Source organism: Crotalus tigris, unplaced genomic scaffold, assembly GCF_016545835.1.
Source record: "Crotalus tigris isolate CLP2741 ecotype Arizona unplaced genomic scaffold, ASM1654583v1 scf7180000018322.853269, whole genome shotgun sequence".
NCBI classification, from domain to species: Eukaryota; Metazoa; Chordata; class Lepidosauria; order Squamata; family Viperidae; genus Crotalus; species Crotalus tigris.
Genome location: NW_024096942.1, coordinates 639,516 through 657,649, shown reverse-complemented (window position 1 = coordinate 657,649; position 18,134 = coordinate 639,516). Strand labels below are relative to the sequence as shown.

The following is an 18,134-nucleotide window of genomic DNA, read 5'->3' as shown; positions in this document are numbered from 1 at the left end:
GGCTAACAACTGTGACAAAAAAGGTCATAAAGTGGACTAAAACTCATTTAACAACTATCTTTCTCAGCAATGGACATGTGGGGCTCAATGTGGCTGTACGTTGAGGACTACTTGCATATTTATTTTCGGAACAACTGGTCAATTCCAGAATTGAAGTCCTTCAGGAGGGCTGACTGGGAACTGTGGGATAACATTTTTATCCTAGAATAGGTTGCTATACATTTTTCTGTCAGAAACCCCCCCCCCATGATATTACCAGCCCCTCTTCATTTCGGACTTACTTGCTAAAGTTAAATAAAAGTCGCTCAAAGACCAACACGGGCCCAGTGCTGCTCAGAATAGTAAGTGGCTGGCCAGCGAATAAACAGAAAACGGCTCCTGTAACGGCTGTGCCCAGAAAGCTTTCCAACACACCCTAGAAGCAAAACAAAAAAACAAGCAAATACATCCGTGTTATTAAATGCATTCAGACAGGAAGGCGTGCAGAGAGTGGTGAGGACAGCTGAAAAGATCATTGTCAGTTCCCTCCCTCCCATCCAGGACATAGCACAGAAGCGTTGCTTGAGGGTCCGCAAGATTATCTGGGACACCACACATCCTCTACACAACCTGTTTTCCTTGTTCCTTTCTGGGAGGAGGGGGCTCCGTGGTAGCTGTAGCAGAACATCCAGATTCAGCCATAGTTTCATTCCATACAGCATTAACCTTGTGAACTCTCAAGCTTCCTCCTTCCGTTATATATTCAAGATGGACAGTATTTAATATTTATTTGTTACGTACATGCAGGGGTGTGGATCTATACATATGTTGTATATAGTATGTTTTAGGTCTGTGTCATGTATGTGTTTCACTTTGAGAGCTGGTAACTAAATTTCATTTTGTGATGTGTGCCATTGTGCCCGGTCAAAAAAATGACAATAAAGGTTATCTTATCTTATCTTATCATCTTATCTTATCTTACCTTACCTTATCTTAAATATCCAGCTTTACACTTGCAATGGCAGGGGAAGGAAAATAAATAGACATGTTGAACTGGATAGGGAAGCTAAATTACTTCATTTAATTCACAGTCAGCAACATTCTTTTCAGCAGAAGTGATGGCTTTCGCAGGAGAGAATTACAGTTTGAAATCTCCAAATGTTTTCAAGTCCGTGGCTGATCCTTCTGATTAATGGTGGTTGTAATAAGAAATGTCGCCTGAGCTCGCAAATATTTATCTGGGTTCCTTATAGGCCCCCACATTCACGTTCCTCCGGTAGCTTTTACACTCTCCAAGGGCCGTATCAAAAGAGGAAATTGCCTGCCTATAAAAATCCATCCCTCAATTGAAATCTTGATTGCAGGTAGTCCTGGACCACAATTCAGGCCCATATTTTTGTTGCTAAGTGAGACAGTTGTTCCATGAGTCTTGCCCCATTTTACAACTTTTCTTGTCGCAGTTTTTAAGTGAATCACTGCAGTTGTTAAGTTAGTAACACGGTTATTAAGTGAAACTGGCTTCCCCATTGACTTTGCTTGTCGGAAGCTTACAAAAGGGGATCACACGATCCCGGGACGCTGCAACCGTCATAAAGACGAGTCAGTTGCCAGGTGTCTGGATTTAGATCACGTGACCACGTAATGGATGCTGCCACATAAGTGTGAAAAATGGTCCTAAGTTTTTCAACGGTCACTAAATGAACTGTTGTAAATTGAGGACTGCCTGTCTATGCCTTTCTGCATTTAGTGGACTGTTATGCTACAACAGGGGTAGGCAACCTTGGCTCTTTTATGACTCATGGACTTCAACTCCCAGAATTCCTGAGCCAGCACGGCTCAGCTTGGAAACCTCTCCCTTTCCCCTCAGCATGGCTGACTCAGGAATTCTGGGAGTTGAAGTCCACGAGTCATAAAAGAGCCAAGGTTGCCTATCCCTGTGCTAGAATCACAGAACTGGAAAGGATTTTAGAGATTATCTCGTCCTGCGTTTCTGAACTTGGCGATGCTCACAGGTCTGGACTTCAATTCCCAGAATGCTCTAGTCAGCATGCTAAGGTTGAGAAGCATTGACATAATACAAATAGCTGTTCTTGCAGGATTCACTAGAGGTTACTTGCTCAATGATGTTTGAAGGTCTCTATTGAAAAACTCCTTATCATTTTGCGTGACAGTCTTTTCCATGGGCTGGCAGCTTTTAGGAAATTCACCCTGATACCCAATTTTGAGCCTACTTCCCTTAGGAAATTACTCACCGGTCCCACCTCTCAAGCACAGTAGAATGAAGAATGCACAGGTCGTTTTCAACTTACAACTATTTTTTTTAGCGATCATTTGAAGTTACAACCATTGCACCATCCCCCTGGTCACGTGATCAAAACCCGGAGGCTTGGCAACTGATACTTAATAACGGTTGTGTTGTCCTGGGATCACGTGATCACTTTTTGCGACCCTCTGAATAGCAAAGTCAATGGGGAAGCCAGATTCACTTAAAAAACATGCTTCTAACTTAACTGCAGAGATTCATGTAGCAACAGTGGCAAGTTCATAAAAATGGGGCAATATTCACTTAGCAACTGTCTTGGTTAGCGACAGAAATTTCGCACTCAAGGGTGGTCGTAAGTCAAGGACTCCCTGTATTCTCCATAGTGACATCCAAATTTTGAGAATATGTTTGCCCGGTGAAATTTCACTTTTTTGTAAGAACCCAGCCAAAAAAAAACCCCTCTATCTCCTTAAACCAGTGGTTCTCAACCTTTTAAATGCCACGACCCCCAACCGGTCGTAAGTCGAGGACTACTCAACTGGTGCAGCACCGTTTGCAGAATGGGACTTTTGGCGGGCTCAGCAGGGCAGAGACAGCCTGGACAATTCCTATTGGCTTTTGAAAACCAATAGAATGAGACTCTATTCAAGAGAGTCTATTCTATTGGCTTTCAGAAGCCAATAGAATAAAAGGGAGTAGCACAGCTAAGGAAAAAGGGGGAAAAAATGGCGGACTGCGTTGTTTGGCGACCCCCGTGAAATGGTCGTTCGACCCCAAATGGGGTCCTGACCCACAGATTGAGAACCCCTGCCTTAAACCATGAATGGTACTTTAATTTCCTCTTGAAAGCTGCTCTTTTTATCATTTTCCCCCCACTATTTTTATCCTTGTGTTTATTTTTGACCTTTATGATTCATATTTATTGTGTTTATTCAATAGCCTCTGGGGCATTTACCTCAAAACTCAGGACTGGACTCTGTCTATAAATAAACAGATAAATCTAGCACTCGTTTCAAACTATTTAACATACTCCCTACTCAGAAAGAAGCTGATTGTCTTAGAAGCACTAAACCTTGATTCAAGCCCACCCCAAAGCCAAAATTATTTGTATCACTACTAAACATCCTCTCCACCCTCGCTGGACAAGCAATAACAGTTTTTGTACCCCAAGTCCTTCTGAACCAATGGGGATCTGAACTTATTAGCACATAAATGATATACCAAGAACGGTAACAATGCTTCTCAGCACAGACTTTCCTATTTGCAGAGATTAAAAAAATAGTACATCTCAGGATTTAGTGCAGGGGTCTTCAAAATTGGCCCTTATGTGACTTGTGGACTTCAACTCCCAGAATTCCTCAGCCAGACACGCTGGCTGAGCAATTCTGGGAGTTGAAGTCCACAAGTCATAAAAGGGGCAAGTTTGAAGACCCCTGTAGTAGGAGGTGGGAAAAATATGAAAGCACAATGACATCTTGGATGCTGGAGAGAAAGGATACTCCTAGGAGTATGAGGACAGGACAAGGGGGAGGTGCCTCCAATGGGAAACCATCCTGCCCCACAATTCCATAAGAAGTGTGATTCTTATGGAGTAGGAGCTCAGCCAACGAAACCCCATAGCATAACAAAGGGGATGATACGTTCTTGTCCTACACAAATGATCTGTACCTCCACTTCTTTTGACTTAGATGGGTGTTAAATCCCATTGAGCTTGACGATAATCCCTTCTGCCTCTATATGTTGCAAAGCTATAATCTTAACAGAATAAAGGGACCTTGGAGGTCTTCTAGTCCAACTCCCTGGTCAAGCAGGAGACTCTATACAGAGGTGTCAAACTCAGTTTCATTGAGGGCCGCATCAGCATTGTGGTTGCCCTCAGGGGGGTGGGTGGGTGTGGCCAGGGTAGGTGCGGCCTACTGGGTGGGCGTGGATGGATTGAGTGTAGCCTACTGGGTGGGTGTGGCCAGCTCTACATCATTTGCGTCAAGGGTGCCTGTGGGGGCCTGGGCAGGAGTGGGACAGATCTGAGGGTCTCTGGCAGAAGGGGGTGGGACCAGGGCAGAGCCCATCAAGCCGGATATGTGAAGTAGGCGAGGGCCATTTGCTGGCCACTTCCAGGCACTGGTGCATTTCTTCATTCCTCACAAAGGGTGACCCCTCCCCAGCATGCACCCAGGGGGCGGGGCTGACGCGGCAGGGTCTGGTTCCTCGCTGTTTCCAGACGGCCTTGTGGAGCTAAGACTGAATGCGTTTCAGCATAGATGGCCACCACAAAATTGTACATTGGCTCCCGGCTGGCCTGGGCCAGGGCCGAGGCAGCAGGGGCCGTTCCCTCACTGTTTCCAGGATAGCTTCGCGGGCCACATGAAACCACTTTGCAGGCCACATCCAGCCCCCGGGCCTTGTGTTTGACATGTCTGCTTTATACCATTTCAGACAAACGCTGCCTGAGGAATTCGGGGAGTTGAAGTCCACAAGTCATAAAAGGGCCAAGTTTGAAGACCCCTGATTTAGTGGGACTGTATTGTTGCACTAAATATAAATAATATAAATATAATTAATAATAAACAACAGTTTGTTCTCCAGTGAGGAGACACTAACATGTGCACAGCCTACTCCAACTAAGACAACAACAGTATTTCTTGATTGTGTATGTTAGTAGGTACTGTATGTCTGAGTCTACTTTAGACATCTATATGGAAACATATTTGCATAATTCTCTTTACATGTTTCTCTCTGTAAAATCCAAGCTCTAACCATGTGGTGGTTAAACATCATACAACTTCCATATTTAGAATTAAAGCTTGCACAGTAATGATGTATGTCACCCAGTACTGTACAATTATCAACCTATCTGAAATTTACAGTGTCACTTTCTGTACATTCTGTTTTATATTGAAGAAGTATGGCCACTATAAGCTAACATCTGATTGCCTTACAGCAGGGGCCTTCAAACTTGGCAACTTTTAAGACTTGTGGACTTCAATTCCCAGAATTCCTCAGCCAGCCCAGGATTCTAGGTCAAGTAAGGACCTGAGAGAAAGAACAAAGGATCTGAGTTTGAACAATTAATTTATTTTGGGATTGCCTAAAGCAGTGGTTCTCAACCTGTGGGTCGGGACCCCATTTGGGGTTGAACGACCATTTCACGGGGGTCGCCAAACAACGCAGTCCGCCATTTTTTCCCCCTTTTCCTTAGTTGTGCTACTCCCTTTTATTCTATTGGCTTTTGAAAGCCAATAGAATAGACTCTCTTGAATAGAGTCTAATTCTATTGGCTTTCAAAAGCCAATAGGAATTGTCCAGGCTGTCTCTGCCCTCCTGAGCCCGCCAAAAATCCCATTCTGCAAATGGTGCTGCATCAGTTGAGTAGTCCTCGATTTACGACCGGTTGAGTAGTCCTTGACTTACGACCGGTTGGAGGTCGCGGCATTAAAAAGGTTGAGAACCACTGGCCTAAAGGATCCATCACGAAGATCTGCAAAAACCAACCTGAAATTGCTCTGAAATATGGAAAAAAAAAATCAAAAAAGTAAAACCTTGCCGGTCCAGATTTTCTGGGGGAGGGAAATGAATCAGAAGCATATTTGTTAAGCTAAAGATTTCCATTGTGCAAACAAATATGGGATAGGAAGGTTGAGAGCAGTCAAGGTTTTTCTCTCCCTTTCCTGGAGAGAAGAGAAGGAGATTAATTTTACTTAGGTTTTTAAAATAAATTTAAAAACTCCACTCTCCCTCCCACACATTCAGCACACACTGGCAGAAGGAAGTAAATCACTCTGTAGGGTAACACTTTCTTTTGTGGTGGAAAAATCAGTATTCATTTAAATCTTCAGGTAACATATTTCAGAACCTCATCTGAACTATGCTAAGCCATGAACCTATTCTCAGTGCTGTGATTCAGTTCTAAGGCACATGAACTATTAAGAGAAGACTTGTAGGAGAAACAATGGCCAAGTCAGGGGGAGGAGTCAAACAGGGACTTAGTCTAGAATCCCTACATGGGGACAAGAAGGCAAAGTTCAACCCCCTTTGAATGCCACTGATCCTTATCTAGTCTCACCCAAGTCTGAGACTTTATTGCTTGGGCAATAAAGCAGTTAATTGAACTCTTCAATTGTGGGTCTGGTTGTTTGCACCTGACAAGATATTAAAGGGATCAAGTATAAAAACCATACCACGGGCTATCAAGGATCATGTCTAGTTTAATGAAGAGAAGGATGAGGGGGGACATGATAGTAGTGTTCCAATATCTCAAGGGCTGCCACAAAAAAGAGGGAGTCAAGCTATTCTCCAAAACGCCTGAAGGTAGGACAAGAAGCAATGGGTGGAAACTCATCAAGGAGAGAAGCAATCTAGAACTAAGGAGAAACTTCCTGACAGTGAGAACAATTAACCAGTGGAACAACCTTCCTTCAGAAGCGGTGAATGCTCCAACACTGGAAGTTTTTAAGAAGAGATTGGACAGCCATTTGTCTGAAATGGTATAGGGCTTCCTGCCTGAGCAGGGGGCTGGACTAGATGACCTCCAAGATCCCTTCCAACTTTATTATTATTATTTACAGGTTGTCCTTGATTTATGATTGCATACGAGCCCAGAATTACCATCGTAAGATGTTGCAGTTGTAAATCAAGGTATCATGTCATTAGACCTGAGGGTTTGTTTTTTTTGCAACATTTGTTAAGCAAAGGCTGCAGTAAACACCACATTCACTAAATGAATCTGTTTTCCCCAACTTTACTATTATTATTATTATTATAAAGCTTCCAGAGGCTTAATATCTCTTTTTAGTCATTAAATACAGATGCTCCATTAAACACACTGATTAAACTATAAGTATTTGTCTAAGATGGATTAACTATCTAAGAGTTATGGAACAAAATCAATGATTTTTTTTCAAGGTTTTATCTGGCTGCTTTTGATGTTCCACTAGTTTTTAAGGCTTGTGGCCCTAAATTAGCAAATCATCATCCGTCTTTATGCATATATACATGCTTAATTTACAAAATAAAGTACTAGATTATGCCCGTATATAACATAAACCTGTCAGTGTTTGCAAAATGATACTAGTAGCACTGATACTGTCTAGCAACTTTGATTGATTGATTGATTGGATTGATTGAACTTATTCTTTGTCACATCTCATGACTCGTGGTGGGTCGCAACAAATATAACATACTGGATTGAAACATCCGTGATACACATACAAAAATTAAGATAATCCATTAAAATCAAAGCAGACAATGATATAACTACAGTTAACTACACGGTTAACATGGAAATGGAACGGTGCCATGTCCTGCCAAGCCATGGATGTCACTTGGTCTTCGGGGTAAAAGCTGAGCCGAGGTGGCGCAGCAGTTAGAGTGCAGTACTGCAGGCCACTTTAGCTGACTGTGTTCAGCAGGTCAGCGGTTCAAATCTCACCGGCTCAAGGTTGACTCACCCTTCCATCCTTCCGGGGTAGGTAAAATGAGGACCCAGATTGTTGGGGGCAATGTAAATATATATATACATTGCTTACTGGTGCACACCGCTTAGAGAGTGTTTGCACTTAAAGCGGTATATAAGTCTCATAAATAAGTAAGTAAATAAATAAATAAATAAATAAATAAAAGCCACATGTCCAGGAAGACCCTCAAATTGCTTGCTGTCTGAGGCCGGGCGTCCCACAGTTATTTACAACAAAGCTCTTTCCTGCAATGCTATACAGCTGTTTCTGTGGTAAACTACTACTGCTTATGTGTTGGAAGCACCTACCACGGCACTTCCAGGTTGAAAGGCTTAGCCGGCGACCTCACCGTTGCTCAGGCCTTTTGCGTCCCTGTTATTTTTCCACACCGAGGTGGTACCTATTTGTCTATTCGCATTGGCGTGCTTTCGAACGGGTTGGCTGGCAGGAGCTGGGACAAACTGAGATGAGCTCTTTCTGTCACGCGGCTCGGACTCTCGGGTTTCGAACTGCCAAGCAGTCAACCCGTTCGGTGATCTTCTGAGTCAGAAGATCCTAGCCACGTGAGCCACTGCAGCCCCTTGCGGCGTGCGATGAGGCTTCGAAGAAAGCTGTGTTTGCCCAATTCCGTCCTGTTGAGCCCGTTGGCTTCTTCAGAAGCGTGACCCACCTGCATGTTTTCTGTGGCATCTCCCAGCAGGCCTCCGAAAGTGATGGCGTTGGTTACCGTTGCCAGGTAGATGAAGAGAATGGCAGACAGGGCTTGGATGTTGAAGGCATCGTAGAAATCGCTGGCAAAGAAAGGAGCTTTCCTCTTGATGTCTTTGATTAAACCCCCAAAAAATCTAAGAAGAAGAAGAAGAGAAAGTGTCACAATGACATTAGTCCACATAGCGAAGGAGAGTTTGAAAACAGCACCCCAAAACACAATTTTAAGGGCTATTGTAATAGCTTCCCCCAAGAAGGATGCGAGTTAAAACTATCTGAAGGGGAACTTCCTGACATTTCAGTGAAACCACCTGCCTCCAGAAGCGGTGAATGCTCCAAACACTGGAAGTTTTTAAGAGACTGGACAGCCATTTGTCTGAAATGGTACAGGGTTTCCTGCCTGAGCAGGGGGCTGGACTAGATGACCTCCAAGGTCCCTTCCAACTTTATTATTATTATTATTATTTACAGGTTGTCCTTTATTTATGATTGCATACGAGCCCAGAATTACCATTGTAAGATGTTGCAGTTGTAAATCAAAGTATCATGTCATTAGACCTGAGGGTTTTTTTGTTTTTGTTTTTTTGCAACATTTGTTAAGCAAAGGCTACAGTAAACGCCACACTCACTAAATGAATCTGTTTTCCCTAATGGGAGTTTTTTGTTTTTTTGTTTTTTTTTTGCTGGAAACTGGAAGTAAATGCTGCAAACCAGCAAAAGGTGTCACAAATCAGGGTCACGTGATTACAGGATGCTGCAAATGGACGTAAAAGTGAGCTAGTTGCCAAACGCTCCAAATGCAATCACACGATTGGCGGTGTTTGTATGCAGTTGTTGTAAGCTCCAAAAACAGATGGTAAGTAGTTCTAGGGAGATATATTGTAACTTCAGGTGGGTTGTTAAGCAGCTGGTTGTAAAGTTAAGATAAGTTACAGATTACGGAAACCAATCAAGGAGAGAAGCAACCTAGAACTAAGAAGAAATTTCCTGACAGTTAGAACAATTAACCAGTGGAAAAACTTGTGGATGCTTCAATACTGGAGGTTTGTAAGAAGAGATTGGACATCTATTTGTCTGAAATGGTATAGGGTTTCTTGCCTGAACAGGGCGGGTTGGACTAGATCAGTGGTTCTCAAACTTTTTAATGCCGCGACCCCCAACCAGTCGTAAGTCGAGGACTACTCAACCGGTCGTAAGTCGAGGACTACTCAACGGGTGCAGCACCGTTTGCAGAATGGGACTTTTGGTGGGCTCAGCAGGGAAGAGACAGCCTGGACCATTCCTATTGGCTTCTGAAAGCCAATAGAATTAGACTCTATTCAAGAGAATCTATTCTATTGGCTTTCAAAAGCCAATAGAATAAAAGGGCTAAGGAAAAGGGGGAAAAAATGGCGGACTGCGTTGTTTGGCGACCCCCGTGAAATAGTCGTTCGACCCCAAATGGGGTCCCGACCCACAGGTTGAGAACCACTGGACTAGATGACCTCCAAGGCCCCTTCCAATTATTCTATTTCTATTTCTAAGGACTACCTATATAACACACTAGCAAAGTATCCCATATGAAGATATGAACTTTTGTTTCTTACCTGCCAGTTCGCTGCAATTCTTCACAGTCCCCGTGTCCCCCTCCTCCATTTTCTCCCTCGTGAGGGGTGTCTCCATTCATCTGGATATTCTCGCCGCCTGCGTACAAGATTTTCCTGGGCAGACAGAATGAGAGTACAGTTGAATATGCGCACTTGATGCAAACATCCTACAGATACACATACCCAGAAACCCAAATACCACAGGCATGTGTCCTTAACCTTTTGTAATCTTCAGAAATTACGTTTGGTCTTAATAATATGAACTACTCTGTCCTCTGCAGAACACTGATGCATTTTAGGCCTGTTTTGAAAAACAATTTGGTTAGGTTTAGCCCTCCCTGGCTTTTCATTTCCCTAACATTTGTCTTTTGATGGATGGTTTGTGAAATAATAAAAATAGTATCTGTCTGTCTGTCTGTCTGTCTGTCTGTCTATCTATTTATCTAATCTATCTAATCCAGTGGTTCTCAACCTTTTTAATGCTGCGACCCCCAACCAGTCGTAAGTCAAGGACTACTCAACTGGTCGTAAGTTGAGGACTACTCAACTGGTGCAGCACCGTTGGCAGAATGGGACTTTTGGTAGGCTCAGCAGGGCAGAGACAGCCTGGACAATTCCTATTGGCTTTTGAAAGCCAATAGAATTAGACTCTATTCAAGAGAGTCAATTCTATTGGCTTTCAAAAGCCAATAGAATAAAAGGGAGTAGCACAGCTAAGGAAAAGGGGAAAAAATGGCGGACTGCATTGTTTGGCGACCCCCGTGAAATGGTCGTTCGACCCCAAATGGGCTCCCGACCCACAGGTTGGGAACCAGTGATCTAATCTATCTATCTATTTCTATTATCTATCTCTATTATCTATCTATTTATCTATCTAATCCAGGGGTGTCAAACTCAATTTCACTGAGGGCCGCATCAGCATTGCAGTTGCTCGGGGTGGGGCAGCGGGGGTGTAGCCAGAGTGGATGCAGCCTACTGGATGGGCGTGGATGGAGTGGGTGTGGCCTACTAGGTGGGCGTGCCCAGTTCTACATCATTCGCGTCAAGGGTGCCTGTGGGGGCCTGGGCAGAGACAGATCTGAGGGTCTCTGGCAGAAGGGGGTGGGACCGGGGCAAGTGCCAAGGCATGGTCCACCGGGGCAAGTGCCAAGATGGCCACCACAAAATTGTACATTGGCTCCCGGCTGGCCTGGGCCAGGGCCAAGGCAGCGGGGGCCGTTCCCTCACTGTTTCAAGGATGGCTTCGTGGGTCACATGAAACCGCTTTGCGGGCCGCATCCGGCCCCTGGGCCTTGTGTTTGACATGTCTGATCTAATCTATCTATCTATCTCTCTATCTCTATCTATCTATCTATCTGTCTGTCTGTCTGTCTATCTCTATCTATCTATCTATCTATCTATCTTCCATCTATCTATCTATCCATCCATCCATCCATCCACCCACCCATGCACCCATCCATCCATCCATCCATCCATCCATCCCTCCCTCCCTCCCTCCCTCCCACAGGATGGAATGCAATTACCTTTTATCAGAAGATGGAAGAGATTTGGGGGGCTCTATCCTTATGGCAGGATCCCACTCTCCAGGAGGAAGCACAATTACTTCATCCAGAAATTCATCAATCCCAGCGATCAGGTCCTGCCTGTCTTTGGCTTTGTAGGCTATGTCATGAAATACCTATAAAGGGATGAATGAAGAAGAGATCAGATGCAAAAAAAAAAAAATGCCATCTAGATATTTCTGCAGAGATATATGCAACTATACATCATAACACCCATCTATCTGTCCAGATAAGCCTTTACTATCGATAAAAGAGTTATTTGTAATTCAAGGTTAAAATGAGGGGTCCTTGGTGCTTTCTGAGCAGAGGTTTCATAAAGCCAAGCTAGGAAACATCATCACTGCTAATAAGGAGCAGGGTTTGTTCTCAATTAAATTCCTGACAGGGCAAGATACTACAAGAGTGGTGGCGAACCTATGGCACAGGTGCCAGAGGCGGCACTCAGAGCCCTCTCTGTGGGCACGCACGCCGTCGCCCCAGTCCTAGGCCTTCAGCGGAGTTTTATAAAACCTTTTCGCTTTAGGCCTCCGCTGCCGTGTGCAAAAAAAAATAAAAATCAATCAATCAATTTCAACTTCTTGCGGGGGAAAAAAAGATCTTGCAAAGTTGGAATTGATTGATTGAACTTTTTAGTCCCACCCAGTCTGCCGTTACCACCGCAGCCACGCCCACCCAATGAGCCACACCCACCCAATGGGCCACACCCACTCGGCACCCGACGATGCATAAGTGGGTTTGGGGTTGCAGTGTGGGCACTCGGTCTCTAAAAGGTTTGCCATCACTGGACTAGAATATAAATTGAGAGCAAACCCCAGTACTAGCAATGACGATGTTACTTAGTTTGTGTAATGAAATGTCTGCAAGAAAACAACCAAGCTCAGAGAGCACCAAGTCCTCCTCCTTCTCCTCCTCTCCACAGACACCACTCCCTTCTAGCACTGATAGTGTTACCTAGTTTGGTAATGAAACATCTCACATCAAGGATCCCTCAAGGCTTCACTGCCTACTCTGGCCAACGGCCTTCCAATTTTAGAGAAATGGAGATTTCCTATCACTTGCTCTATGACCTGTTGAACTCAACCTGGGTTTCCTACTGTCTCTAAGGCCATACCCAACCCACCACATCTCTTTCATTGTCCCAAGGAACTCCCTTCAACTACACCACCCAATTCCCTATGTGCAGATGTGTGTTTTGTATGCAAATGTTCCGGAGGAGGGGAGCCACCCCTGAGAAAGTATCAAGGAAGGAAATTTGCCTGCAGTTATTTTCCCACCGGCGATCAAATTCAAACTTCAAGGAAGAGCTCTCTGATGAAATTCCCACGAGCCAAAGCTAATGTCGTAACTTCGAAAGTGATGTTGTTCACCGAGCTGGGAGTGAGTCAACAGCTTGGCAGGTGTGAATATGCCTCCTTTCCTGGTATGATCGTCTTTCCAACCATTGCCCACATTTCAAATGAATCCCAAGCCAAGACCTCAAGAACTGGGTGAGATCAGTACAAAGACTATACGCTCCATGGGAGGCAACCCTTAAAATTTTCCAGAAGCACTAATAGATTAGCACAGTCTGGTCTCAAGGAGACCATTTCAGCACCAAGGCTGATTACCTCATCCGACATCAACGTGGCAATGGCTCGGCCGATTTCGTGGTAGGATTTTGCTTTGCCTTTTGGACCCAGCAAAATGAACAGGAACCTGGACCCCCCAGGAAGAAAAGCAGTGTTGTTATCATGTGCAAATCCACAGGCAATTTTTTTTTTATTAAGAACGTTTACTTAAGTAAAACGCAAATACGAAGAGAAAAAAAATATGAAAAGAGGGAATGGTTAGATCAGAGGAGGCTTGGTTGCAGTTGCAGGCATTGGGTATGTCTAATAGTTTAACGAAAAGAAGGACTAGGGGTGACCTAATAGCAGTCTTCCAATATTTGAGGGGTTATCACAAAAAAGAAGGGGTTCAACCTATTCTTGTCTCCTGAAAGCAAGACAAGAAACAATAGATGGAAACTAATCAAGGAGAGAAGCAACCTAGAACTAAGGAGAAATTTCCTGACAGGTAGAACAATTAATCAGTGGAACAGCTTGCCTCCAGAAGTGGTGGGTGCTCCATCAATGGAAATTTTTAAGAAGAGACTGGACAGCCATTTGTCCAGAATGTTATAGGGCAGGGATAGGCAACCTTGGCTCTTTTATGACTCGTGGACTTCAACTCCCAGAATTCCTGATCCAGCATGGGGAACTATGGCCCCTTTATGACTCGTGGACTTCAACTCCCAGAATTCCTGAGCCAGCATGCTGAGTGGAAACCTGTCCCTTTCCAAGCTGAGCACGGCTAGCTCAGGAATTCTGGGAGTCGAAGTCCACGAGTCATAAAGCGGCCTAGGCCTAGGCCAGAGGTAGGCAACCTTGGCTCTTTTATGACTCGTGGACTTCAACTCCCAGAATTCCTGAGCCAGCATGGCTCAGCTTAGAAACCTGTCGCTTTCCCCTCAGCATGGCTGGCTCAGGAATTCTGGGAGTTGAGGCTTGGAAGGGACTGTCCTTAACTTCTCCGGGTGTAAAGAAGACAGTGGAAGATTTGGACTTTCAGACGTGCAAGATTCTGCTAATACAATCTTGCAATGAATGGAATTATCTCATCTGGCTGTGTTTCCTGCCTGGTTCACCTGTGGCAGTTTGATGAGGGGGAAATAATTTCAAAGAGAGGCAATAGTCTCCCAGTTCCTTTGCAGGAGTGAGGAACACTTACAAATTAGCCCATATGACCATCCAAGACAGAATAACAGGAGTTGGAAGGGACCTTGGAGATATTCTAGTCCAAACCCCTGTTCAAACAGGAGAGCCCTATACCAGGGGTAGGCAATCTTGGCTCTTTTATGACTTGTAGACTTCAACTCCCAGAATTCCTGAGCCAGCCATGCTGAGGGGAAAGGGAGAGTTTCCAAGCTGAGCCATGCTGGCTCAGGAATTCTGGGAGTTGAAGTCCACGAGTCATAAAAGAGCCAAGGTTGCCTATCCCTGCCCTATACCATTCTGGACAAATGGCTGTCCAGTCTCTTCTTAAAAATCTCCATTGATGGAGCACCCACCACTTCTGGAGGCAAGCTGTTCCACTGATTAATTGTTCTACCTGTCAGGAAATTTCTCCTTAGTTCTAGGTTGGTTCTCTCCTTGATTAGTTTCCATCTATTGTCTCTTGTCTTGCTTTCAGGAGACAAGAATAGGTGAACCCCTTCTTTTTTTGTGGTAACCCCTCAAATATTGGAAGACTGCTATCAGATCACCCCTAGTCCTTCTTTTCATTAAACGACTAGACATACCCAATGCCTGCAACTGTTTTTCATACGTTTTAGCCTCCACTCAGACATTCCAGTTTTTGTGCAGCTGTCACATAAAAACATTCATTCAATCTCCCCAGGTAGGGATATCATAATAAATCATGCAATAGGATTATGCCCATAAGCTTTGCAAAGGAGAGCTCTTTACATTCAAATTAAGGAATTCCTGCCCAAAGAAAAAAGTCCTCTTATCTTCCTTCTCATTTTGTTGCAACAACAAATTTCAGCTCACATTTGGGGGTCACTACTATGCAGATACATGCCATTGCGCTTGTATAAAAGCTTTCTCTGCGGTACCTTGCAGTCGCCAAGGGCATAAATTATTTATTTTCAATCAGCTAATTAGAACTGCCATATAAATAAATAAAGAGGTTCTGAAGAGGGCAAGAAGCTATATGGCAGCAAAATAAATCCCTTTTTTTTTTTTTAATGATAGCAAACAGCAAACTCAACATGAGGGAAATTAACAGTTCTACAGGCGCTGCATTAAAAGCAACATTAATCTTCCCAGAACAGACATCCACATGTTAGTTGAGACCATGCGGGCTGACACATCCACGGAGGGTTTCTGGAAAACTTCTAAGTGACCGTTCAACAGCAATGAAAAAAAGAAGTTTTCCCGAAACTCTCTGTGGAAAATAACATATTTGTGTGACATGGATTATTAAAGCAATAGCAATAGCGCTTAAGACTTATATACTGCTTCGTAGTGCTTTTACAGCCCTCTCTAAGGGGTTTAACAGAGTCAGGATATTGCTCCCAGCAATCTGGGTCCTCATTTTACCGACCTCGGAACGATGGAAGGCTGAATCAACCTTGAGCCAGTCAGGATCAAACTCCAGGCTGTGGGCAGAGTCCACCTGCAATACTGCATTCTAACCACTGCGCCACCACAGCTCATATTAAAGCAATCATTAGGATTGCAGGTTCATTTTTAAATTTTAAATTTAATTTTTTTTTTAAACAGAACAACAGATAGAAAACATTCATTTACCGAGTTGGTACGGGGACTTCGGTCAGAGCACCAAGCATGACTGCTTGCTGTAACCGCACGAAGGCAATAAAAGGGTTTTCCAAGAAGTCAACTTCTCCAACCAAAACATTGGAGGCCTCAGCATCTCGTGGTAACTTCTTCATGAATTTGTTCTTCAGCTGAGGAGAAAAAGAAGAAGTTTTACTACACTCGATCTTAGCCAAAAGGCCGAGAAGCAGAAGTTTTAAAGGACTAAAGGACTCCTGTAGAATTTCTTTCGCATCAAATCAGAAAGAAATTTGTAGATGGTGTGGTTACCCTCAGTGGTGGGATTCAAATATGTGAACAACCGGTTCTTTGTGTGGATGCCGCTTCTGGAAGTCTGTTCTAGGCCGCGGAGGCATGGAGAGGGCCTCCCAGGCCTAGAATGGTCCACCGGAAGTGCATGGATGCCACTTCCGGAAGTCCATTCTATGTCTCGGAGGCATAGAGAGGGCCTCCCAGGCCTAGAATGGCCCACCGGAAGTGCGTGGATACCACTTCCAGAAGTCCGTTCTAGGCCTTGGAGGCCCAGGCCAGCATCAAATAAGAGAACCGGTTGTTCAGATCTTTGAATTCCACCACTGCTCAGGACACTGCGACCGTCATAAATATGAGGCAGTTACCAAGTGTCCAAATTTTGATTATGTGGCCACGGGCAGTGGTGGGATTCAAATATGTGAACAACCGGTTCTCTGTGTGGATGCTGCTTCCGGAAGTACATTCTGGGCCCGGGCAACAAAAAATTAGCTACCGGTTCTGCCGAAGTGGTGCGAACCGGCTGAATCCCACCACTGGTTACCCTTCTCATAATACTGAAAAATAATTTTCACTGTCCTGAGAACAAAAATTACCATACTTAGTGAGTCTGCTGACCAAACATTTTGTTAGGTATCTAATGCTCATGTTACAAAAAATGGGAGAGAGATTGGAACAATTTCTATGACTATCTAATAAGAATTCCATCCTTCACACTAGGATGTGTTTGTAATGCATGAAACCTAACCTAAAAACTGTATGACCAGAAATTTCACAGGTAGAAAAATAAAAGAATATAACTAACACATACTGTATTTGTGTAATGTTAATGAAGGGAAGAGGGGGAAAAGCAAAGAACAGGGGACAAGAAGCCAAAAAGCTTATGGTTACAATAGACAACCTTTTGCTGCATAGATTAACAATCCGCAAGGCCTAATTCCTGGCCAGTTCAGAGAACCACCCATTATAGTAGCTGAAAAATTGGTTCCACCACTACATGATTCCTGATACAGTGGCACCTCGGCACTCAACTGCTCTGAAGGTCGCCAAATTTGAAACTCGATGCATTTTGAGGTGAAAATTGTGTCCTGGTATTATTGTTTGTTTTGGTATCAGTGGAACAGCTTGCCACCAGAAATCGTGGAAGCTCCATCATTGGACATTTTTAAGAAGAGACTGGACAATCACCGGTCTGAGATGGTATAGGACAGGAGTAGGCAACCTCGGCTCTTTTATGACTCGTGGACTTCAATTCCCAGAATTCCTGAGCCAGCCATGCTGAGGGGAAAGGGAGAGTTTCCAAGCTGAGCCATGCTGGCTCAGGAATTCTGGGAGTTGAAATCCACAAGTCTTAAACGTTGCCAAGGTTGGAGACCCCTGCTTTACTGAGTGCCAAAGAGGCAGACCAAAGAAGGAACACAGTCTCTCACATCTGCTTGCATATTTCCCACACGAACTGCAGGCAACAATCACACCAATTGTCAATCTTGAGGGCCATCTGGAAGAGCCAAGTGAAATATAACTCTACTATATTATTGATGGAAACTGCATAATAAATTATCTGGCCTAATGTGGTAAATTGAATGCAAAGGTTTATACAGTAGAGGATGGGGGGCAAACTAGAGATTCCACTTACTTTATTGAAAAATAAATACAGATGAGAGATAATATAGCTGTAATTATTCATCCTGTCTCCACCAGGTCAATACTCATGCAGGGAATTGCCTATTATAATATTATAACGAAAGAGTCATAATCTTCTGTTATAATTTCATTATAATGAAAGATTAGGGGGCTAGAGGCTAACACATATGAAGAACGGTTGCACGAATTGGGTATGTCTAATCTAGTGAAAAGAAGGACTAGGGAAGATATGACAGTAGTGTTCCAACATCAAATGGGCTGCCACAAAGAAGATGGGGTCAACCTCTTCTTCAAAGTGCCCAAAGGCAGGACAAGAAGCAACGGATGGAAAT

The 18,134-nt window shown here is 43.9% G+C and overlaps 1 protein-coding gene across 3 annotated transcripts in view; it reads right to left on the bottom strand.

The window, feature by feature from the left end:
- Window positions 1-18,134, bottom strand: part of SLC4A4 (solute carrier family 4 member 4) — a 199,549-nt gene that overhangs the window by 53,728 nt on the left and 127,687 nt on the right. For all 3 annotated transcript variants that reach the window (XM_039350339.1, XM_039350340.1, XM_039350341.1), the window contains 6 exons: window positions 15,883-16,040; window positions 13,159-13,246; window positions 11,513-11,667; window positions 9,990-10,103; window positions 8,366-8,540; window positions 282-415 (listed from right to left, as the gene is read on the bottom strand). In XM_039350339.1, the coding sequence (XP_039206273.1) occupies window positions 282-415; window positions 8,366-8,540; window positions 9,990-10,103; window positions 11,513-11,667; window positions 13,159-13,246; window positions 15,883-16,040 (824 nt within the window). The remainder of the gene's footprint in view (window positions 1-281; window positions 416-8,365; window positions 8,541-9,989; window positions 10,104-11,512; window positions 11,668-13,158; window positions 13,247-15,882; window positions 16,041-18,134) is intronic.